The 23,338-nt window shown below is 49.9% G+C and overlaps 1 protein-coding gene across 3 annotated transcripts in view; it reads left to right on the plus strand.

Moving 5' to 3' along the window:
- The window catches only part of LOC135522634 (MAGUK p55 subfamily member 7-like), a 273,268-nt gene that overhangs the window by 178,719 nt on the left and 71,211 nt on the right, over positions 1-23,338 (plus strand). For 2 of the 3 annotated variants that reach the window (XM_064949080.1, XM_064949081.1), the window contains exons 9-12: positions 48-133; positions 1,319-1,393; positions 5,881-6,077; positions 10,323-10,390. In XM_064949080.1, coding sequence (XP_064805152.1) covers positions 48-133; positions 1,319-1,393; positions 5,881-6,077; positions 10,323-10,390 — 426 coding nt within the window. The remainder of the gene's footprint in view (positions 1-47; positions 134-1,318; positions 1,394-5,880; positions 6,078-10,322; positions 10,391-23,338) is intronic. The other variant, XM_064949082.1, reaches the window with a different exon arrangement.

Below are 23,338 nucleotides of genomic sequence, written 5' to 3' on the forward strand. Positions count from 1 at the left end.
CTCTCTCTCTTCCTCCCTCTCTCTCCCCTGTCTTGTCCCTGTCCCAGGTCTGATCCATGTAGGCGACATGCTGAGGGAAGTGAACGGGGTTCCTGTGGATGACAAGAAGCCAGATGAAATCATCCACATTCTGGTGTGTGTGCGTGTCTGTCTGTGTTTTAGTCCATGCTTGTGTGTGTATGTTATCATTGACCTGCTGTTTATAGTTGTGTTTTGGTGCCGGGGCCCCGCGGCTATAGAGATTTACAGTCTTGTTTGTAGTGGCAGGACTCTCTCCTCCTAACTCATCCTTACTGGGCGGCCATGTCCCTATGATTCATCTGTGTTGACAGCTAAGCTAAACTCTGGCTGTACCAGCAGGCCCAGGAGCAGCCTCTGTTTGGGGTATGTTGGGCCACATACTCCCCCTGGAAGAGACAGGCAGGGAAGGGTCCCTGTAGGGGGCTTTGTAGTCGCTCCAAACACACACACACACCGCCACAGTCCTCAGATCAGCTCTGGGTAGAGATGGAGAGGAAAGAGAAAGATGGTTTGGAATTGGTAGACTGGGACCTGTTAAAAGCAGTGGTTGCTTTAGGACCAGAATCCTCTTGGCAGCTCTCCTCTTCCCTCCGTTCCGCTCCCCCAGCAGTCATCCTCTCCTCTTCCCTCCGCTCCCCCAGCAGTCATCCTCTCCTCTTCCCTCCGCTCCCCCAGCAGTCATCCTCTCCTCTTCCCTCCGCTCCCCCAGCAGTCATCCTCTCCTCTTCCCTCCGCTCCCCCAGCAGTCATCCTCTCCTCTTCCCTCCGCTCCCCCAGCAGTCATCCTCTCCTCTTCCCTCCGCTCCCCCAGCAGTCATCCTCTCCTCTTCCCTCCGCTCCCCCAGCAGTCATCCTCTCCTCTTCCCTCCGCTCCCCCAGCAGTCATCCTCTCCTCTTCCCTCCGCTCCCCAGCAGTCATCCTCTCCTCTTCCCTCCGCTCCCCAGCAGTCATCCTCTCCTCTTCCCTCCGCTCCCCCAGCAGTCATCCTCTCCTCTTCCCTCCGCTCCCCCAGCAGTCATCCTCTCCTCTTCCCTCCGCTCCCCCAGCAGTCATCCTCTCCTCTTCCCTCCGCTCCCCCAGCAGTCATCCTCTCCTAATTGTTGAAAAGTAAACTGTTCCTCAGGTTAAAGCTTTCTCATTGGATGAGGCTTATTGGGTTTTGAGTTATTTACAATGAAACTTAATTACCCCCCCTCTCTCTCTCCCTCCCCCTCTCTCTCTCTCTCTTTCTCTCTATATCGCTCTCTTTCTCTCCCGCTCTTCTCTCTCTCTCTCTCTCGGTTGTCTGTGTTTCAGTCCCAGTCCCAAGGGGCCATTACGTTTAAGTTAATACCAGCCATCAAAGAGGAGACGCCAAGCAAGGAGCCGAAGGTAAGGTCCTGCTGCTGTCCTGCCGTATTCATTATGCTGATCGGGTTACACTGCTCACTGCCTCTAGTGCTGGGCTCCATATTCACATAGACTTTCAGAGTATCTCAGAGTGTCGATCTAGGATCAGGTCCCCCATCTTATTCATTATGATTTGAAAGACAAAACTGATCTTAGATCAGTGTTGGGGACCTACTCTGAGAATGTAGTTTAGCAAACTACCAATTACTTCACACTGAAAGAAGTTAAGCTACGCTAAATCAACCCCTAAGAAAAATATAATTCATTTAACTCGCATGACTTTGGAAAATGATTTCACGACATCCAAACTACTTCATGGAAAAACATACCATATGTAGTTAGTTCACTACTCCTCAACACTGTCAGCAAGCTACATGTAGTTAGTTCACTACCCCAACACTGTCAGCAAGCTACATGTAGTTAGTTCACTAATCCCCAACACTGTCAGCCATCTACATGCAGTTAGTTCACTACTCCCCAACACTGTCAGCCATCTACATGTAGTTAGTTCACTACTCCCCAACACTGTCAGCCAGCTACATGTAGTTAGTTCACTACTCCCCAACACTGTCAGCCATCTACATGCAGTTAGTTCACTACTCCCCAACACTGTCAGCCATCTACATGTAGTTAGTTCACTACTCCCCAACACTGTCAGCCAGCTACATGTAGTTAGTTCACTACTCCCCAACACTCAGCCATCTACATGTAGTTAGTTCACTACTCCCCAACACTCAGCCATCTACATGTAGTTAGTTCACTACTCCCCAACACTGTCAGCCATCTACATGTAGTTAGTTCACTACTCCCCAACACTGTCAGCCATCTACATGTAGTTAGTTCACTACTCCCCAACACTCAGCCATCTACATGTAGTTAGTTCACTACTCCCCAACACTCAGCCAGCTACATGTAGTTAGTTCACTAATCCCCAACACTGTCAGCCATCTACATGCAGTTAGTTCACTACTCCCCAACACTGTCAGCCATCTACATGTAGTTAGTTCACTACTCCACAACACTCAGCCATCTACATGTAGTTAGTTCACTACTCCCCAACACTGTCTGCCATCTACATGTAGTTAGTTCACTACTCCCCAACACTCAGCCATCTACATGTAGTTAGTTCACTACTCCCCAACACTGTCAGCCATCTACATGTAGTTAGTTCACTACTCCCCAACACTGTCTGCCATCTACATGTAGTTAGTTCACTACTCCCCAACACTCAGCCATCTACATGTAGTTAGTTCACTACTCCACAACACTCAGCCATCTACATGTAGTTAGTTCACTACTCCCCAACACTGTCTGCCATCTACATGTAGTTAGTTCACTACTCCCCAACACTCAGCCATCTACATGTAGTTCGTTCACTACTCCCCAACACTGTCAGCCATCTACATGTAGTTAGTTCACTACTCCCCAACACTGTCAGCCATCTACATGTAGTTAGTTCACTACTCCCCAACACTGTCAGCCATCTACATGTAGTTAGTTCACTACTCCCCAACACTGTCAGCCATCTACATGTAGTTAGTTCACTACTCCCCAACACTGTCAGCCAGCTACATGTAGTTAGTTCACTACTCCCCAACACTGTCAGCCATCTACATGTAGTTAGTTCACTACTCCCCAACACTGTAAGCCATCTACATGTAGGTAGTTTACTACTCCCCAACACTGTCAGCCATCGACATGTAGTTAGTTCACTACTCCCCAACACTGTCAGCCATCTACATGTAGTTAGTTCACTACTCCGCAACACTGTCAGCACACTACATGTAGTTAGTTCACTACTCCCCAACACTGTCAGCACACTACATGTAGTTAGTTTACTACTCCCCAACACTGTCAGCACACTACATGTAGTTAGTTTACTACTCCCCAACACTGTCAGCACACTACATGTAGTTAGTTCACTACTCCCCAACACTGTCAGCACACTACATGTAGTTAGTTTACTACTCCCCAACACTGTCAGCCATCTACATGTAGTTAGTTCACTACGCCCCAACACTGTCAGCACACTACATGTAGTTAGTTTGCTACTCCCCAACACTGTCAGCCATCTACATGTAGTTAGTTCACTACTCCCCAACACTGTCAGCACACTACATGTAGTTAGTTCACTACTCCCCAACACTGTGAGCACACTACATGTACTTAGTTCACTACTCCCCAACACTGTCAGCACTCCTACTCTTTGTCAATATGGTTCCTGGAGTCGACACATTCCTCATGAACTCAATGGGAAATCTACGGTATGTAGGCAGAGGAATGGCTAGGTTGAATGGGAGGGTTTGATAGGATCTTGTGGGTACTATTGTACAATCCATGTTGGATTCCAGTTCCTCCTGTATGAGTGTGTATCTGACAGGGTCGAGCTGCCCACAGTAACACTCATGTATGTGTTGGTGTGAGTGTGAAAGAGATTTGTGTTTGTTTTGTAGGTTTATGTGTACTGTAAATGTAGTTGTTTGTAACGTTAGGTGGCTGTTTTAACTGAATATCCTCCCGTCTGGCTGTATCCCTATATTCTCCAACTCATAGTTGTGATGTATGGTCGTTCATAGACATTTATCAATTACAGAGGAGGCTTGGGGAAGTATGTCCCCTAGCTGAGCCTCAGGTCAAAAGACAAGCTGGAACACCATTTGTCAGAACACAGGGTGCATGTGGGTGGGTTGGAGGAGGGCTGGGTTGTTCTCTCTGTCATAGTTTAATGGTTTTAATATGGTCATTTCAGATATCAATCTGAACCTGTGTATCGCTGCCAGAACTTCAGACTCCCCTCTGAGAAGAGCTAGTTTACTCTCTTTCCTTGGCTATAATAAATACATTGAAGTGCGGGCTAATTGGGTACACATGTGTAAAACTGTAGAGAGAGAAAGAAAGATGGACCAGAGGAGAGGAGAGGGAGAGCGAAGCAGGAGCTTTCAGCAAGGATGTATTGGTTTATACTGCTGTTAGGCTGTAGAGCCAGAAAGTGTGTTTCCTCCTTGCTCAGACCCAAACAAAGTGTCCCCATCTGATACATAATGTCATCACATGGCAACGTAGCCCTCCTTAAATCACCCTGACACATACAGAGACGTTACCCCCCTGTCTCTGTCTGTCTCCTGTCTCTGTCTGTCTCTGTCTGTCTGTCTCTGTCTGTCTCTGTCTGTCTGTCTGTCTCCTGTCTCTGTCTCCTGTCCCTGTCTGTCTCCTGTCCCTGTCTGTCTGTCTGTCTCCTGTCTCTGTCTGTCTGTCTCCTGTCTCTGTCTGCCTGTCTCTGTCTGTCTGTCTCCTGTCTGTCTCCTGTCTGTCTCCTGTCCCTGTCTGTCTCCTGTCCCTGTCTGTCTCCTGTCCCTGTCTGTCTGTCTCCTGTCCCTGTCTGTCTGTCTCCTGTCCCTGTCTGTCTGTCTGTCTGTCTCCTGTCTGTCTGTGTCTGTCTCCTGTCTGTCTGTGTCTGTCTGTGTCTGTCTGTCTGTGTCTGTCTGTGTCTGTCTGTCTGTCTGTCTGTCTGTCTGTCTGTCTCCTGTCTGTCTGTGTCTGTCTGTGTCTGTCTGTCTCCTGTCTCCTTCCTGTCTGTCTCCTTCCTGTCTGTCTCCTTCCTGTCTGTCCCTGTCTGTCTGTCTGTCTGTCTGTCCCTGTCTGTCTGTCTGTCTGTCTGTCCCTGTCTCCTTCCTGTCTGTCTCCTTCCTGTCTGTCTCCTTCCTGTCTGTCTCTGTCTGTCTGTCTGTCTGTAATTTACTGTGACTGCTTTAGCGTCTGTGAGGATGTAGTGAGTTGTTTCCCTATAAAGGGAAAGTTGTCCAAGTCTCCGCTCCTTTCTCTCTCCCAGGTCTTACTTCTGTTGATGATGCGCTGTGTCCCTCCGCTGACTGCCAAGATAAATTAGCCCATCTCTGCAAAATATGTTTCTCTCTTCAGTAGGGAAAGATTACCGAAGTTAATTTGGACCTGCGAATCAGTCCAGATCACAAAGCAGAACGAAGTAGGAGTCACATTTAGAGTCTGTGACTCAGGAGATGTTAAACTCTCGCCACGCTCAAAGACAGCTGACAGACTTTAGTATGTGGGGGTGTTCCTCCTCCATTCCCCACAGTGCACTACTTTTCACCAGAGCCCTATCGGTCCTGGTCAAACTAGTGCACTATGTCGGGAAAATGGTGCCATTTGGGATGCAGGCCATGTTGATGGAATAACCCAGAGAGACTAGAGCCAATGGCTTCAGGCAGGTAATAGACAAACTCCTGATTGTGTTGACCTTTCCTGGCCAATCACATTAAGCAACAGTGAAGTGTGTCTGATCTGGTTCCGAAGCCGGGCAGGTTTAGATCGCCGTAGCGACGGCCTACCTTGATGTTGCCACGGTGACTAGTGGGGAGAGGAGACAAAAGGTAATGTGAAGAAACCGCTGTCGTCCTTTTTATAACTTCTCTCTCTTTCTCTCTCAACCTCCCCCTCCCATCTCTCTCCAGATGTTTGTGAAGACACTGTTTGACTACGACCCAGCGGAGGACAAAGCCATCCCGTGTAAGGAGGCGGGCCTGGCCTTCAAGAGGGGAGATATCCTTCAGATCATGAGCCAGGATGATGCCAACTGGTGGCAGGCTAAACAAGATGGCCATGCCAACCCTCGCGCAGGCCTCATCCCCTCCAAACAGTTCCAGGAGAGGTGAGTGAGCTACCCATGGACCAAACATCAACCCACTCAACCTACCCCTGTCCGCCCTACCCCCTGTCCTCCTCTCCCCCCTGTCCTCCTTTCCTCTTCTCCCCCCTGTCCTCCTCTCCCCCTGTCCTCCTCTCCCCCCTACCCCCTGTCCTCCTCTTCCCCTACCTCCTTTCCCTCCTGTCCCCCCTACCCCTTGTCCTCCTCTCCCTCTACCCCCTGTCCCCCCTACCCCCTGTCCTCCTCTCCCCCTACCCCTGTCCTCCGCTCCCCCTGTCCTACTGTCCCCCCTACCCCCTGTCCTCCTCTCCCCCTGTCCTCCCTGTCCTCCTGTCCCCCCTCCCCCTGTCCTCCTCTCCCCCTACCCCTGTCCTCCTCTCCCCCTGTCCTCCTCTCCCCCTGTCCTCCTGTTCCCCCTACCCCCTGTCCTCCTCTCCCCCTACCCCCTGTCCTCCTCTCCCCCTGTCCTCCTCACCTCCTGTCCCCCCTACCCCCTGTCCTCCTCTCCCCCTACCCCCTGTCATCCTCTCCCCCTACACCTGTCCTCCTCTCCCCCTGTCCTCCTGTCCCCCCTACCCCCTGTTCTCCTTTCCCCCTGTCCTCCTGTCCCCCCTAACCCCTGTCCTCCTCTCCCCCTGTCCTCCTGTCCCCCCTACCCCCTGTCCCCCTACCCCCTGTCCTCCCTACCCCCTGTCCTCCTCACCCCCTTTCCCCCTGCCCTCTTGTCCCCCCTACCCCTGTCCTGTCCCCCTACCCCTGTCCCCCTACCCCTGTCCTCCTGTCTCCCTACCCCCTGTCCTCCTGTCTCCCTACCCCCTGTCCTCCTGTCCCCCTACCCCTGTCCTCCTGTCCCCCTACCCCTGTCCCACGTCCTTCTGTCCCCCCTACCCCCCGTCCTCCTGTCCCCCCTACCCCCCGTCCTCCTGTCCCCCCTACCCCCCGCCCTCCTGTCCCCCCTAACCCCGTCCCTCCTGTCCCCCCGTCCTCCTGTCCCCCTACCCATGTCCTCCTGTCCCCCTACCCCTGTCCTCCTGTCCCCCTACCCCTGTCCTCCTGTCCCCCTACCCCTGTCCTCCTCTCCCCTACCCCTGTCCTCCTCTCCCCCTAACCCTTTCCTCCTGTCCCCCCTACCCCCTGTCCTCCTCTCCCCCTACCCCTGTCCTCAGGTCCCCCCTACCCCCTGTCCTCCTCTTCCCCTACCCCTGTCCTCCTGTCCCCCCTACCCCCTGTCCTCCTCTCCCCCTACCCCCTGTCCTCCTCTCCCCCTGTCCTCCTGTCCCCCATACCCCCTGTCCCCCCTACCTGTCTATGTACCTGTCTGTCTGCCACCCCATTACAAGACCTGTCTACGTACCTGTCTGTCTGCCACCCCCATTACAAGACCTGTCTACGTGCCTGTCTGTCTGCCAACCCCATTACAAGACCTGTCTATATACCTGTCTGTCTGCCACCCCATTACTAGACCTGTCTATGTACCGGTCTGTCTGCCACCCCGTATGTCTGTCTGTCTGCCGGTCTAAGATATGGCTTTTCTTTGCAACTCTGCCTAGAAGGCCAGAATCCCGGAGTCGCCTCTTCACTGTTGACATTGAGACTGGTGTTTTGTGGGTACTATTTAATGAAGCTGCCAGTTGAGGACTTGTGAGGCATCTGTTTGTCAAACTAGACACTCCAATGTACTTGTCCTCTTGCTCAGTTGTGCACTGGGGCCTTCCACTCCTCTTTCTAATCTGGTTAGAGCCAGTTTGCGCTGTTCTGTGAAGGGAGTAGTACACAGCGTTGTACGAGATCTTCATGTTTCTTGGCAATTTCTCGCATGAAATAGCCTTAATTTCTCAGAAACAAGAATAGACCGACGAGTTTCAGAAGAAAGTACTTTGTTTCTGGCCATTTTGAGCCTGTAATCGAACCCACAAATGCTGATGCTCCAGATACTCAATGAGTCTGAAGAAGTCCAGTTTTATTGCTTCTTTAATCAGGACAACAGTTTTCAGCTGTGCTAACATAATTGCAAAAGGGTTTTCTAATGATCAATTAGCCTTTTAAAATGATAAACTTGGATTAGCTAACACAACATGCCGTTGGAACACAGGAGTGATGGTTGCTGATCAGGGGCCTCTGTAAGCCCATGTAGATATTCCATTAAAAATCTGCTGTTTCCAGCGACAACAGTCATTTACAACATTAACAATGTCTACACTGTATTTCTGATCAATTTAATGTTATTATAATGGACAAAAGAACAAGGACATTTCAAAGTGACCCCAAACTTTTGAACGGTAGTGTTACCTGTCTGTCTGCCACCCCCATTACAAGCCCTGTCCAGGCTTGGAGTGTTTCACTGCCGTCACAATGAAAGGAATGACTATTTCTTTCTCTTTCCTTTTTCCCCTCTCCTCCCTCCCTCCTTCTACCCGCCTCCCCTCTTGCCTGGCGCTGCCAAAATGCTTTGGATTTCCGTGCGCGTCTGGCCCAAAATGAGTCATGACAGAAAATGATAGCACTTTGGAAGGGGAGTGGATGGAAAATCACACATCAGTGGCAAGCACAGATGGCTGCTGATGTGCATCACTGGGCTGGAGGACTGGGCTGGAGGACTGGGCTGGAGGACTGGGGCAGTTTCTTGGCTCCGTCTGAACATCAACGAGTGCAGAGAATTTTTTTTTGCCCCCCCCCCAAAAAATCTAAATCCTATTCCTGCCACTCTTTTTCTCTATCTTTCTCCCTCTCGCTCCTCGTCTTTCATTTTTTTTACCCTAAAGAATGAACGTGATGGATATTTAAGGATGTTTCTAGGTATTATACCAGAAAGGGTTTATTAATCCCAGTGGGACTGTGAAAGCTGATGGTTTTATTGGGATTCTTTTCTCTCCTCTCTCCTCTCCTCGCTGACTCTCTCCTCTCCTCGCTTTCTCTCTCTTCTCTCTCATCGCTGTCTCTCTCTCCTCTCCTGTCTCTCATCGCTGTTTCTCTCTCCTCTCATCGCGGTCTCTCTCTCCTCTCTCCTCGCTCTCTCTCCTCGCTTTCTCTCTCCTCTCCTGTCTCTCATCGCTGTCTCTCTCTCCTCTCATCGCTGTCTCTCTCCTCTCTCTCTCCTCGCTTTCTCTCTCTCCTCTCTCCTCGCTTTCTCTCTCTCCTCTCTCATCGCTCTCTCTCCTCTCATCGCTCTCTCTCTCTCCTCTCATCGCTCTCTCTCCTCTCATCGCTCTCTCTCTCTCCTCTCATCGCTCTCTCTCTCTCCTCTCATCGCTGTCTCTCTCTCCACTCATCGCTGTCTCTCTCTCCACTCATCGCTGTCTCTCTCTCCTCTCATCGCTGTCTCTCTCTCCTCTCATCGCTGTCTCTCTCCTCTCTCTCTCCTCCCCTCTTTTCTCCTCGCTGTCTTTCTCTCCTCTCTCTCTCCTCTCGCTCTCCTCTTTTCCTCCCTCTTTCGTCTTCTATCGTCTCTCTCCCTCCTTTCCTATCCCCCCCTCTCTCTCCTCCCAATTTTGTCTCCTATCCTGTCTCTCTCTCCTCTCCTCCCTCTTTCCTCTCCTATCCTCTCTCTCCTCCTCCCGCTTTCCTCTCCTATACTCTCTTTCCTCTCCTCTCTCCTCACTCTCTTTCTCCTCGCTTTCTCTCTCTCCTCTCTCCTCGCTGTCTCTCTCCTCGCTTTCTCTCTCTCCTCTCCTGTCTCTCATCGCTGTCTCTCTCTCCTCTCATCGCTGTCTCTCTCCTCCCTCCTCTCCTCGCTGTCTCTCTCTCCTCGCTTTCTCTCTCTCCTCTCCTCTCTCATTGCTCTCTCTCTCCTCTCATCGCTGTCTCTCTCTCCTCTCATCGCTGTCTCTCTCTCCTCTCATCGCTGTCTCTCTCTCCTCTCATCGCTGTCTCTCTCTCCTCTCGTCCCTCTCCTCACTGTCTCTCTCCCCTCTCTCTCTCCTCCCCTCCTCTCTCCTCGCTGTCTCTCTCCTCTCCTCCTCTCTCTCTCCTCGCTGTTTGTCTCTCCTCTCCGTCTGTCTCTCCTGACTCTCTCTCCTTGTTGTCTCTCTCTCCTCTCGCTCTCCTCTCTTTTCCTCCCTCTTTCATCTTCTATCGTCTCTTTCCCTCCTTTCCTATCCTCTCTCTCCTCCCTTTCCTCTCCTATCCCCCCCCTCTCTCTTTCCTCCCTCTTTCCTCTCCTATCCCCCCTCTCTCTCCTCTCCTCCCTCTTTCTTTCCTATCCTGTCTCTCTCTCCTCCCACTTTCCTCTCTTCCTCTTTTTTTCTCCAGGAGGTTTGCTCTGCGTCGTCCCGCCGCCAGTGTTCTTCAGCCCCAGAAGATCTCCAACAGAAGATCATGTAAGAATGTATCACAGCCTCACACTCACAGCCTTACACACTCACAACCACACAGCCACACACTCACAGCCTCATACTCACAGCCCCAGAGCCAGGCCTCCTGAAAGGAAGTCCATGGGGAAGGGTATCAGGGGACTACCAACCTCTAGGCTCATGTAAACCTTATCTGATTGATTAACCATCAGGCACAATTCCTACACTCTGAAACGCTCGAAGGCTACTGTACTGGTGCTCGTCTCGGGAAATGTCTGGTCCCCCCCCACCTCCTGGTGTTGATGGGGTTGGATATGTGGAGCTGCCCTCTGGTTGGATATGTGGAGCTGCCCTCTGGTTGGATATGTGGAGCTGCCCTCTGGTTGGATATGTGGAGCTGCCCTCTGGTTGGATATGTGGTGCTGCCCTCTGGTTGGATATGTGGTGCTGCCCTCTGGTTGGATATGTGGAGCTGCCCTCTGGTTGGATATGTGGAGCTGCCCTCTGGTTGGATATGTGGAGCTGCCCTCTGGTTGGATATGTGGGGCTGCCCTCTGGTTGGATATGTGGGGCTGCCCTCTGGTTGGATATGTGGGGCTGCCCTCTGGTTGGATATGTGGGGCTGCCCTCTGGTTGGATATGTGGGGCTGCCCTCTGGTTGGATATGTGGAGCTGCCCTCTGGTTGGATATGTGGTGCTGCCCTCTGGTTGGATATGTGGTGCTGCCCTCTGGTTGGATATGTGGTGCTGCCCTCTGGTTGGATATGTGGAGCTGCCCTCTGGTTGGATATGTGGAGCTGCCCTCTGGTTGGATATGTGGAGCTGCCCTCTGGTTGGATATGTGGGGCTGCCCTCTGGTTGGATATGTGGGGCTGCCCTCTGGTTGGATATGTGGGGCTGCCCTCTGGTTGGATATGTGGGGCTGCCCTCTGGTTGGATATGTGGGGCTGCCCTCTGGTTGGATATGTGGAGCTGCCCTCTGGTTGGATATGTGGGGCTGCCCTCTGGTTGGATATGTGGGGCTGCCCTCTGGTTGGATATGTGGGGCTGCCCTCTGGTTGGATATGTGGGGCTGCCCTCTGGTTGGATATGTGGGGCTGCCCTCTGGTTGGATATGTGGAGCTGCCCTCTGGTTGGATATGTGGGGCTGCCCTCTGGTTGGATATGTGGGGCTGCCCTCTGGTTGGATATGTGGGGCTGCCCTCTGGTTGGATATGTGGGGCTGCCCTCTGGTTGGATATGTGGGGCTGCCTACCTCTCCCTATCCACTATAAATGCTGCTCTGCAAGGTTGAATAAATAATGAATGATAGGAAGTAGGCTGTATGTGAGGATGTGATAGGGCCTCAATCTCAGAGCTGTAGATGAACCTCCTGCTAGCCTACCACCACTCTGGTTTACACATATTAATGTTTTACTGTGTGTGAACAAGACTGCAGAGAGTGACAGAGAGAGAGAGTGACAGAGAGAGAGAGTGACAGAGAGAGAGAGTGACAGAGAGAGAGAGTGACAGAGAGAGAGAGAGTGACAGAGAGAGAGAGAGTGACAGAGAGAGAGAGAGTGACAGAGAGAGAGAGAGTGACAGAGAGAGAGAGAGTGACAGAGAGAGAGAGTGACAGAGAGAGAGAGAGTGACAGAGAGAGTGACAGAGAGAGTGACAGAGAGAGAGAGGGTGACAGAGAGAGAGAGTGACAGAGAGAGAGGGTGACAGAGAGAGAGAGTGACAGAGAGAGAGGGTGACAGAGAGAGAGAGTGACAGAGAGAGAGGGGGACAGAGAGAGAGAGTGACAGAGAGAGAGGGACACAGGGAGAGAGGGGGACAGGGAGAGAGGGAGAGGGACAGAGACACAGAGGGAGAGGGACAGAGACACAGAGGGAGAGGGACAGAGACACAGAGGGAGAGGGACAGAGACACAGAGGGAGAGGGACACAGACACAGAGGGAGAGGGACACAGACACAGAGAGAGAGGGACAGAGACACAGACACAGAGAGAGAGGGACAGAGACACAGACACAGAGAGAGAGGGACAGAGACACAGACACAGAGAGAGAGGGACAGAGACACAGACACAGAGAGAGAGGGACAGAGACACAGAGAGGGACAGAGACACAGAGACACAGAGAGAGAGAGAGACACAGAGACACCCAGAGAGAGACAGAGACACCCAGAGAGAGACAGAGAGAGACAGAGACACCCAGAGAGAGACAGAGACACCCAGAGAGAGACAGAGACACCCAGAGAGAGACAGAGACACCCAGAGAGAGACAGAGACACCCAGAGAGAGACAGAGAGAGACAGAGACACACAGAGAGAGACAGAGACACACAGAGAGAGACAGAGACACACAGAGAGAGACAGAGACACACAGAGAGAGGGGAACAGAGAGAGAGAGAGGGGACAGAGAGAGAGAGAGGGGACAGAGAGAGAGAGAGGGGGACAGAGAGAGAGAGAGGGGGACAGAGAGAGAGAGAGGGGGACAGAGAGAGAGAGAGGGGGACAGAGAGAGAGAGAGGGGGACAGAGAGAGAGAGAGAGGGGGACAGAGAGAGAGAGAGAGGGGGACAGAGAGAGAGAGAGAGGGGGACAGAGAGAGAGAGAGGGGGACAGAGAGAGAGAGAGGGGGACAGAGAGAGAGAGAGAGGGGACACAGAGAGAGAGAGAGGGGGACAGAGAGAGAGAGGGGGATACTGAGAGAGCGAGAGGGACAGCGACACACAGAGAGAGAGAGAGAGAGGGACAGCGACACACAGAGAGAGAGAGAGAGAAGGACAGCGACACACAGAGAGAGAGAGAGAGAGAGGGACAGCGACACACAGAGAGAGAGAGAGAGAGAGAGAGAGGGACAGCGACACACAGAGAGAGAGAGAGAGAGAGAGAGAGAGGGACAGCGACACAGTGAGAGAGAGAGAGGGACAGCGACACACAGTGAGAGAGAGAGAGGGACAGCGACACTGAGAGAGAGAAGGACAGTGACACTGAGAGAGAGGGACAGTGACACAGAGAGAGGGCCCGAGAAAGATTATAAGGTAATTAACACTTTAGATAGAAACCAACTGTCTCGACTCCCAAAGTGTTTGTTTCCTAATGCAGCCCCAGACATCCTAGCTTTTCAGAGTGTGTGTACACAGTTCCTCTTAGGCATGTCAGCATGCGTGCGTGTCTAAATGTTTGTGGTGTACTGTTTGTACACACTGCCTCTCAGCCGAGGAGGTGTGTATTCCTTTTCTCTTTTATTTGAGCTGTTCTTGCCATAATATGGACTTGGTCTTTTACCAAATAGGGCTGTCTTCTGTATACCTTGTCACAACACAACTGATTGGCTCAAATGCATTAAGAAAGAAAAATTCCACAAATGTACTTTTAACAAGGCACACCTACTAATGCATTCCAGGTGATTACCTCATGAAGATGGTTGAGAGAATGCCAAGGTTGTGCAAAGCTGTCATCAAGGCAAAGGAAGGCAACTTTGAAGAATCAGTCCCAGAACAACAGCAAAGGACCTTGTGAAGATGCTGGCGGAAGCGGGTACAAAAGTATCTATATCCACAGTAAAATGACTCCTATATTGACATAACCTGAAAGGCCGCTCAGCAAGGAAGAAGCCACTGCTCCAAAACATCCTTAAAAATGCCATACTACGGTTTGCGACTGCACATGGGGACAAAGATCGTACATTGTGGAGAATTTTATTTTTTTAATTTTTTATTAGGCAAGTCAGTTAAGAACAAATTCTTATTTTCAATGACAGCCTAGGAACAGTGGGTTAACTGCCTGTTCAAGGGCAGAACAACAGATTTGTACCTTGTCAGCTCGGGGATTTGAACTTGCAACCTTTCGGTTACTAGTCCAATGCTCTAACCACTAGACTACCCTGCCCGGCTACCCAAGCAGTTAACCCACTGTTCCTAGGCCGTCATTGAAAATAAAAATTTGTTCTTAACTGACTTGCCTAGTAAAATAAAGGTAAAAAAAAAAAAAAAATGACAGACAGACAACATGAAAAACTACATGTAATCTAGTAAAAACCATTGAATTCACAGGAGTATAAAACAGCCAATTAAAAACATTGACAGGTCAGGGAATCAGCCTCGAAAGCCTCAAGTTCTTCCAGTTTAAAAGTATTTTGTAAGGTGTTCCAAGACTATGGCGTAGAGTTCATCAAAGCCCTTTTACCAAATTCAGTTCGGACATTTGGAACAGTTAGCAGGTGTCACGCCCTGGTCTGTATTTATTATGTTATTTTCATTTATTGGGTCAGGCCAGGGTGTGACATGGTTTTATTTGTAGTGTGTTTCGTCTTGGGATTGTGTGGGGTGTATAGATTGGTCTGTGGCTGCCTGAGGCGGTTCTCAATCAGAGTCAGGTGATTATCGTTGTCTCTGATTGGGAACCATATTTAGGTAGCCTGGGTGTCACTGTGTGTTTGTGGGTGATTGTTCCTGTCTCTGTGTTTGTTGCACCAGTCAGGGCTGTTTCGGTTTTCGACGTTTGTTGTTTTGTATTGTTCGTGTTCTTCTTCATTAAAGATGTATCGAACGAACCACGTTGCATTTTGGTCCGATCCTTATTCCACCTCTTCGTCAGAGGAGGTAGAAGAAAGCCGTTACAGAATCACCCACCACAAACGGACCAAGCAACGTGTCAACGGGCAGGAGCCACAGGAGAAGTAACAAAGGCAGCAACAGCGATCACAGGACTTCTGGACTTGGGAGGAGAAATTGTTCGGAGAAGGACCCTGGGATCAGCCTGGAGAATATCGCCGCCCCAAATAAGAACTGGAGGCGGTGAGAGCTGAGAGGCGCTGGTATGAGGAGGCAGCGCGGCGACGCGGAGGGAAGCACGAGAGTCAGCCCCAAAAATTTCTTGGGGGGGGGGCTCAGGGAGAGTGTGGCAGAGTCAGGAGTCAGACCTGAGCCCACTTTCCCTGTTTATCGTGATGAGCCAAGGAGGAGACCAGAACCGGTGTTGGAGGTGAGCGAAGCAGAGACTGTGAAGCAGTTAATTGGGAAATTGGAGGAGAGAGAAATGAGGGAGTTGCTGTGTTGGTGCTTTTTGCATGGAATTCGCCCGACGGAACGTGTCAGGGATTTGATGGCACCTGGGTCAGCGTTCCATACTCGTCCTGAGGTGCGTGTTAGTCGGCTGGTGAAGTTGGTGCCAGCCTCACGCACCAGGCCTCCTGTGCACATCCCTAGCCTTGCACGTCCTGTGCCACCACTGCTCTCAAGATCTCCAGTACGCCTTCACGGTCTAGCCCATCCTGTGCCACCTCCACACACCAGCCCTCCGGTGGCAGCTCTTCGCACAAGGCTTCCTGTGCGTGTCCTCAGCCCAGTACCATCAGTGCCAGCACCACGCATCAGGCCTACAGTGCGCCTCTCCTGCGCTGCCGGAGACTCCTGCCTGTTTAGCGCTGCCAGAGCCTTCCGCCTCTACAGCGTTGCCGGAGTCTCCTGCCCGTTTAGCGCAGCCAGAGCCGCCAGTCTGCATGGAGCAGCCAGAGCCGCCAGTCTGCATGGAGCAGCCAGAGCTGCCAGTCTGCATGGAGCAGCCAGAGCTGCCAGTCTGCATGGAGCAGCCAGAGCTGCCAGTCTGCATGGAGCAGCCAGAGCTGCCAGTCTGCATGGAGCAGCCAGAGCTGCCAGTCTGCATGGAGCAGCCAGAGCCGTCAGTCTGCATGGAGCAGCCAGAGCCGTCAGTCAGCATGAAGCAGCCAGAGCCGTCAGTCTGCCAGGATCCGCCAGTCAGCCAGACTCTTCCAGATCTGCCGGTCAGCCAGACTCTTCCAGATCCGCCGGTCAGCCAGACTCTTCCAGATCCGCCGGTCAGCCAGACTCTTCCAGATCCGCCGGTCAGCCAGACTCTTCCAGATCCGCCGGTCAGCCAGACTCTTCCAGATCCGCCGGTCAGCCAGACTCTTCCAGATCCGCCGGTCAGCCAGACTCTTCCAGATCCGCCGGTCAGCCAGACTATTCCAGATCCGCCGGTCAGCCAGGATCTGCCAGATCCGCCGGTCAGCCAGGATCTGCCAGATCCGCCGGTCAGCCAGGATCTGCCAGACTCTTCCAGATCCGCCGGTCAGCCAGACTCTTCCAGATCCGCCGGTCAGCCAGACTATTCCAGATCCGCCGGTCAGCCAGGATCTGCCAGATCCGCCGGTCAGCCAGGATCTGCCAGATCCGCCGGTCAGCCAGGATCTGCCAGATCCGCCGGTCAGCCAGGATCTGCCAGATCCGCCGGTCAGCCAGGATCTGCCAGATCCGCCGGTCAGCCAGGATCTGCCAGAACCGCCGGCCAGCCAGGATCTGCCAGAAACGCCGGCCAGCCAGGATCTGCCGGATTCAACTCCCTGGCTGGGCTTCCTCTCTGTCCCGAGCTGCCCCTCTGTCCCGAGCTGCCCCTCTGTCCCGAGCTGCCCCTCAGTCCAGTAGGGTTCTGGGTGAGGACTACTAGGCCATGGTCGGCGGCGAGTGTGGACAATCCTAGGACGCGAGGAGGGGGGACTAAGACATTCATAGAGTGGGTTCCACGTCCCGAGCCGGAGCCGCCACCATGGACAGACGCCCACCCGGACCCTCCCTATTGTTTTTGTTGTGCGTCCGGGAGTCCGCACCTTAGGGGGGGGTTCTGTCACGCCCTGGTCTGTATTTATTATGTTATTTTCATTTATTAGGTCAGGCCAGAGTGTGACATGGGTTTATTTGTAGTGTGTTTCGTCTTGGGATTGTATGGGTGTATAGATTGGTCTGTGGCTGCCTGAGGCGGTTCTCAATCAGAGCCAGGTGATTATCGTTGTCTCTGATTGGGAACCATATTTAGGTAGCCTGGGTTTCACTGTTTGTTTGTGGGTGATTTGTTCCTGTCTCTGTGTTTGTTGCACCAGTCAGGGCTGTTTCGGTTTGTTGTTTTGTATTGTTCGTGGTCTTCTTCATTAAAGATGTATTGAACGAACCATGTTGCATTTTGGTCCGATCTTTATTCCACCTCTTCGTCAGCGAAGGAGGTAGAAGAAAGCCGTTACAGCAGGATAAAGTCCAGTGAACGAAGAGAGTACCCACCACATTTCTGAACAATAAATATGCACAAATAAAAAGGTAGTAAACCCAAATTGGCTTTGTAAATAAAAGTACACCAGTGACTGAGCCTACGAGTGACTAGAGAAGGCCAGCCAACCCTGGTATACAAAGTGCAGTGGTGCGTAAGAGTTTTGCAGTTTAAAATAAAGCACAAAGTGCCATGGTAAAGAGTGTCAATTGATCTCAAACACTGAGTGGAAGCATTCATATATAAAATATCCCCATAGTCTAGTAAAGGCAAAAATGTAGTTGATACTAGCCTCCTTCTGGCTTCAAAAGAAAAACAGGCCTTAATCCTAAAATATAATCCCAATTTCAGCTTCAATTATTTTGTAAGTTGTTGAATATGCAATTTAAAAGAGAGGCCGTCATCAATTAAAATTCCAAGATATTTATATGAGGTTACAACTTGGGAGCCAGGCCTAGCCAATCAGAATAAGTTTTTCCCTACAAAAGGGCTTTATTACAGACAGAACTCCTCAGTTTTATCAGCTGTCTGGGTGGCTGGTCTCAGACGGCCCCGCAGTTGAAGAAGCCGGATGTGGAGGTCCTGGGCTGGCGTGGTTACACATGGTCTGCTATTGTAAGGCCAGTTGGACGAAGTGCTAAATTCTATAAAACAACGTTGGAGGTGGCTTCTGGTATAGAAATGAACATTCAATTCTCTGGCAACAGCTCTGGTGGACATTCCTGCAGTCAATATGCCAATTGTACGCTCCCTCAAAACTTGAGACATCTGTGTCATTGTGTTGTGTGAGTGGCCTTTTGTTGTGCCCAGCAATAGTGATCATGCCGTTTAATCATCTAATTGATATGCCACACTTGTCAGGTGGATGGCTTATCTTGGCAAAGGAGAAATATTCACTAACAGGAATGTAAACAAATTTGTCAACAAAATTAGAGAGAAATAAATGGTTTGTGGGTATGGAACATTTCAGGGAACTTTTATTTCAGCTCATGAAACATGGGACCAACACTTCACGTGTGTGTGTGTGTGTGTGTGTGTGTGTGTGTGTGTGTGTGTGTGTGTGTGTGTGTGTGTGTGTGTGTGTGTGTGTGTGTGTGTGTGTGTACACAGTGGGTCAAAAATGAGAAGAAAAAAAATCCAGAAAATCGCATTGTATGATTTTTAATTAATACTTTTTTGCCCCACTGTATGTATGTGTGTGTGTATATATACACACACACACACACACACACACACACACACACACACACACACACACACACACACACATATATATACACAGTCCCTGGCGGCGTGGTGTGTTGCTGATGGTCGGCTTTGTTACTTTGGTCCCAGCTCTCTGCAGGTCATTCACTAAATACTTTTTTGCCCCACTGTGTGTGTGTGTATATATATATGTTCTGATATTTCTTTCTTTTTACTTTTGGATTATGTGTGTATTGTTTCGTATCAAGTATTATTACTCCTCTGTTGGAGACAGAAAAGCCATTTGCTGTATCTGTGATAACATCTGCAAATGTTTGATTTATTTCTCTGCTTCCTAAATATATGAGCAGAATACAGATGCTGCTGGTTTGGCTCTGGTCTAGTAGCACACACAGAGGCCATGAAAAGATGTCTGAAATAGTTCTTATTTGACTAAAATAATAATCCCCTTAGTCGTCTCCCCTTAAGTAGGACATGGATAGGACATGTCCATTGGCCTTGTTTACTTCCTGGTTATGTTAAACCACGCACTATTGGCATACATGTTGAGGATCAGCTCAACATAGCCTGTACTGTTCTCCTGTTTCTCTTTAATATCAATAAACCTGGTTAACTTTTTTGAGAAGTAGTAGTAGTAGCGGCAGTAGAAGTAGTAGTAGTAATAGTAGCGGCAGTAGTAGTAGCGGCAGTAATTGTAGTAGTAGTAGCAATGGCAGTAGTAGTAGTAGTAGCGGCAGTAGAAGTAGTAGTAGTAATAGCAGCGGCAGTAGTAGTAGCAGCGGTTGTAACAGCGGCAGTAGTGGCAGAAGTAGTAGTAGCAGCAGTTGCAGTAGTAGTAGTAGTAGCAGCGGCAGTAGTAGTAGCGTCAGTAATTGCAGCAGTAGTAATAGTAGCAATGGCAGTAGTACTAGTAGTAGCGGCAGTAGTAGCGGCAGTAGTAGTAGTAGCAGCAGCGGCAGAAGTAGTAGTAGCAGCAGTAGTAGTAGTAGCAACGGCAGTAGTACTAGTAGTAGCGGCAGTAGTAGTAGCAGCAGTAATTGCAGCAGTAGTAGTAGTAGCAATGGCAGTAGTACTAGTAGTAGCGGCAGTAGTAGTAGTAGCAACGGGAGTAGTACTAGTAGTAGTAGTAGCGGCAGTAACTGCAGTAGTGGTAGTAGTAGTAGTGGCTGCAGCAGCGGTAGTAGTAGCAGCAGTAGTTGCAGCAGGAGTTGTAGTAGTAGTAGCAGCGGCAGAAGTAGTAGTAGTAGTAGTAGCGGTAGTAGTAGTAGTTGCAGCAGTAGTTGTTGTAGTAGTAGTAGAGTAGCGGTAGTGGTAGTAGCAGCAGCAGCAGTAGTAGTGGTACTTGCGGCAGTAGTAGTAGTAGCAGCAGTAGTAGTAGTAGCAGTAGTAGTAGCAGTGGTAGTAGTAGTAGTAGTAGCAGCAGTGGTAGTAGTAGCAGCAGCAGTAGTAGTAGCAGCAGCAGCAGTGGTAGTAGCTGCAGTAGCAGTGGTGGTAGCAGTAGTAGTGGTAGCAGCAGTAGTAGTTATAGTAGTATCAGCAGTAGTAGTAGCAGTAGCAGTGGGTGTGGTGGTAGTAGCAGTAGTAGTAGCGGCAGCAGTGGTAGTTGCGGCAGTTGTAGTAGTAGTGGTAGTAATAGCAGTGGTAGTGGTAGTAATAGCAGTGGTGGTAGTAATAGCAGTGGTAGTAGTAATAGCAGCAGTGGTAGTAGTAATAGCAGCAGTGGTAGTAGTAATAGCAGCAGTGGTAGTAGTAATAGCAGCAGTGGTAGTAGTTATAGCAGCAGTGGTAGTAGTAATAGCAGCAGTGGTAGTGATAGTAATAGCAGCGGTGGTAGTAGTAATAGTAGCACTGGCAGTAGTACTAGTAGTAGCGGCAGTAGTACTAGTAGTAGCAACGGCAGTAGTACTAGTAGTAGTAGTAGCGGCAGTAACTGCAGTAGTGGTAGTAGTAGTAGTAGCAGCAGTAGTTGCAGCAGGAGTTGTAGTAGTAGTAGCAGCAGCGGCAGAAGTAGTAGTAGTAGTAGTAGTAGTAGCGGTGGTAGTAGTAGCAGCAGTAGTAGTAGTAGTAGTAGTAGTAGTAGTTGCAGCAGTAGTTGTTGTAGTAATAGTAGAGTAGCGGTAGTGGTAGTAACAGCAGCAGCAGTAGTAGTAGTAGTAGTAGTAGCAGTGGTAGTAGCAGCAGTAGTGGTAGTAGCAGCAGTGGTGGTGGTAGTAGTAGTAGCAGCAGCAGTAGTACTTGCGGTAGTAGTAGCAGCAGTAGCAGTGGTAGTAGTAGTAGCAGCAGTGGTAGCAGCAGCAGTAGTAGTAGTAGCAGCAGCAGTGGTAGTAGTAGCAGTAGCTGCAATAGCAGTGGTGGTAGCAGCAGTAGTAGTTATAGTAGTATCCGCAGTAGTAGTAGCAGTAGCAGTGGGTGTGGTGGTAGTAGCAGTAGTAGTAGCGGCAGCAGTAGTAGTTGCGGCAGTTGTGGTAGTAATAGCAGTGGTAGTAGTAATAGCAGCAGTGGTAGTAGTAATAGCAGCAGTGGTAGTAGTAATAGCAGCAGTGGTAGTAGTAATAGCAGCAGTGGTAGTAGTAGTAGCAGCAGTAGCAGTAGTAGTAGTAGCAGCAGCGGTAGTAGTAGCAGCAGTGGTAGTAGTAGCAGCAGCAGTAGTAGTAGTAGTAGCAGCAGCAGTGGTAGTAGTAGCAGTAGCTGCAGTAGCAGTGGTGGTAGCAGCAGTAGAAGTTATAGTAGTATCAGCAGTAGCAGTATCAGTGGGTTTGGTGGTAGTAGTAGTAGCGGCAGCAGTAGTAGTTGCAGCAGTAGTAGTTGCAGCAGTTGTAGTAGTAGTGGTAGTAGTAATAGCAGCAGTGGTAGTAGTAATAGCAGCAGTGGTAGTAGTAATAGCAGCAGTGGTAGTAGTAATAGCAGCAGTGGTAGTAGTAATAGCAGCAGTGGTGGTAGTAATAGCAGCAGTGGTGGTAGTACTAGCAGCAGTGGTAGTAGTAATAGTAACAGTGGTAGTGATAGTAATAGCAGCGGTGGTAGTGATAGTAATAGCAGCGGTGGTAGTGATAGTAATAGCAGCAGTGGTAGTAGTAATAGCAGCAGTGGTGGTAGTAATAGCAGCAGTGGTGGTAGTACTAGCAGCAGTGGTAGTAGTAATAGTAACAGTGGTAGTGATAGTAATAGCAGCGGTGGTAGTGATAGTAATAGCAGCGGTGGTAGTGATAGTAATAGCAGCGGTGGTAGTGATAGTAATAGCAGCGGTGGTAGTAGTAATAGCAGCGGTGGTAGTAGTAATAGCAGCAGTGGTAGTAGTAATAGCAGCAGTGGTAGTAGTAATAGCAGCAGGGGTAGTAGTAATAGCAGCAGTGGTAGTAGTAGTAGCAGCAGTGGTAGTAGTAATAGCAGCAGTGGTAGTAGTTGCGGTAGTAGTAGTAGTGGTAGTAATAGCAGCAGTGGTAGTAGTAATAGCAGCAGTGGTAGCAGTAATAGCAGCAGTGGTAGTAGTAGTAGCAGCAGTGGTAGTAATAGCAGCAGTGGTAGTAGTAATAGCAGCAGTGGTAGTAGTAATAGCAGCAGTGGTAGTAGTAATAGCAGCAGTGGTAGTAGTAATAGCAGCAGTGGTAGTAGTAATAGCAGCAGTGGTAATAGTTGCAGTAGTAGTAGTAGTGGTAGTAATAGCAGCAGTGGTAGTAGTAATAGCAGCAGTGGTAGTAGTAATAGCAGCAGTGGTAGTAGTAATAGCAGTAGTGGTAGTAGTAATAGCAGCAGTGGTAGTAGTAATAGCAGCAGTGGTAGTAGTAATAGCAGCAGTGGTAGTAGTAATAGCAGCAGTGGTAGTAGTAATAGCAGTAGTGGTAGTAGTAATAGCAGTAGTGGTAGTAGTAATAGCAGCAGTGGTAGTAGTAATAGCAGTAGTGGTAGTAGTAATAGCAGTAGTGGTAGTAGTAATAGCAGCAGTGGTAGTAGTAATAGCAGTAGTGGTAGTAGTAATAGCAGTAGTGGTAGTAGTAATAGCAGCAGTGGTAGTAGTAATAGAAGCAGTGGTAGTAGTACAGGCAGTTAACCCTAGGCCGTCATTGAAAATAAGAATTTGTTCTTAACTGACATGCCTGGTAAAATAAAGGCAAAATAAAATAGTAATAGTAGCAGCAGTGGTAGTAATAGTAGTAGTTGCAGCAGCGGTAGTAGCAGTGGTAGTAATAGTAGCAGCAGTGGTAGCAATAGTAGCAGTGGTAGTAATAGTAGCAGCAGTGGTAGTAATAGTGGCAGTGGTAGTAATAGTAGTAGCAGTGGTAGTAATAGTAGCAGCAGCGGTAGTAGCAGTGGTAGTAGTAGCAGTGGTGGTAGTAGTAGTAGCAGGAGCGGTAGTAGTAGTAGTAGTAGTCGTAGCAGCAGCGGTAGCAGCAGTGGTAGTTGTAGCGGTAGTAGTAGTTGCGGCAGTCGTAGTAGTGGTAGTAATAGCAGTGGTGGTAGCAGTGGTAATAGCAGCAGTGGTAGTAATAATAATGGTAGCAGTAGTGGTAGCAGTAGTGGTGGTGGCAGTAGTAGTGGTAGCAGTAATAGCAGAAGTGGTAGTGGCAGTTGTCGTAGCAGTAATAGCAGAAGCAGTAGTAGCAGTGGCAGTTGTAGCAGTGGTGGTAGCATCGGTTGTAGTAGCAGCAGCAGCGGTATTATTTAATGCCTGTGTGTATGGTAAATACTGGTTGGCCCATACAGTGTGATGACTAGAATATACACACCT

This window comes from Oncorhynchus masou, chromosome 30 (genome assembly GCF_036934945.1).
Source record: "Oncorhynchus masou masou isolate Uvic2021 chromosome 30, UVic_Omas_1.1, whole genome shotgun sequence".
NCBI lineage: Eukaryota > Metazoa > Chordata > Actinopteri > Salmoniformes > Salmonidae > Oncorhynchus > Oncorhynchus masou.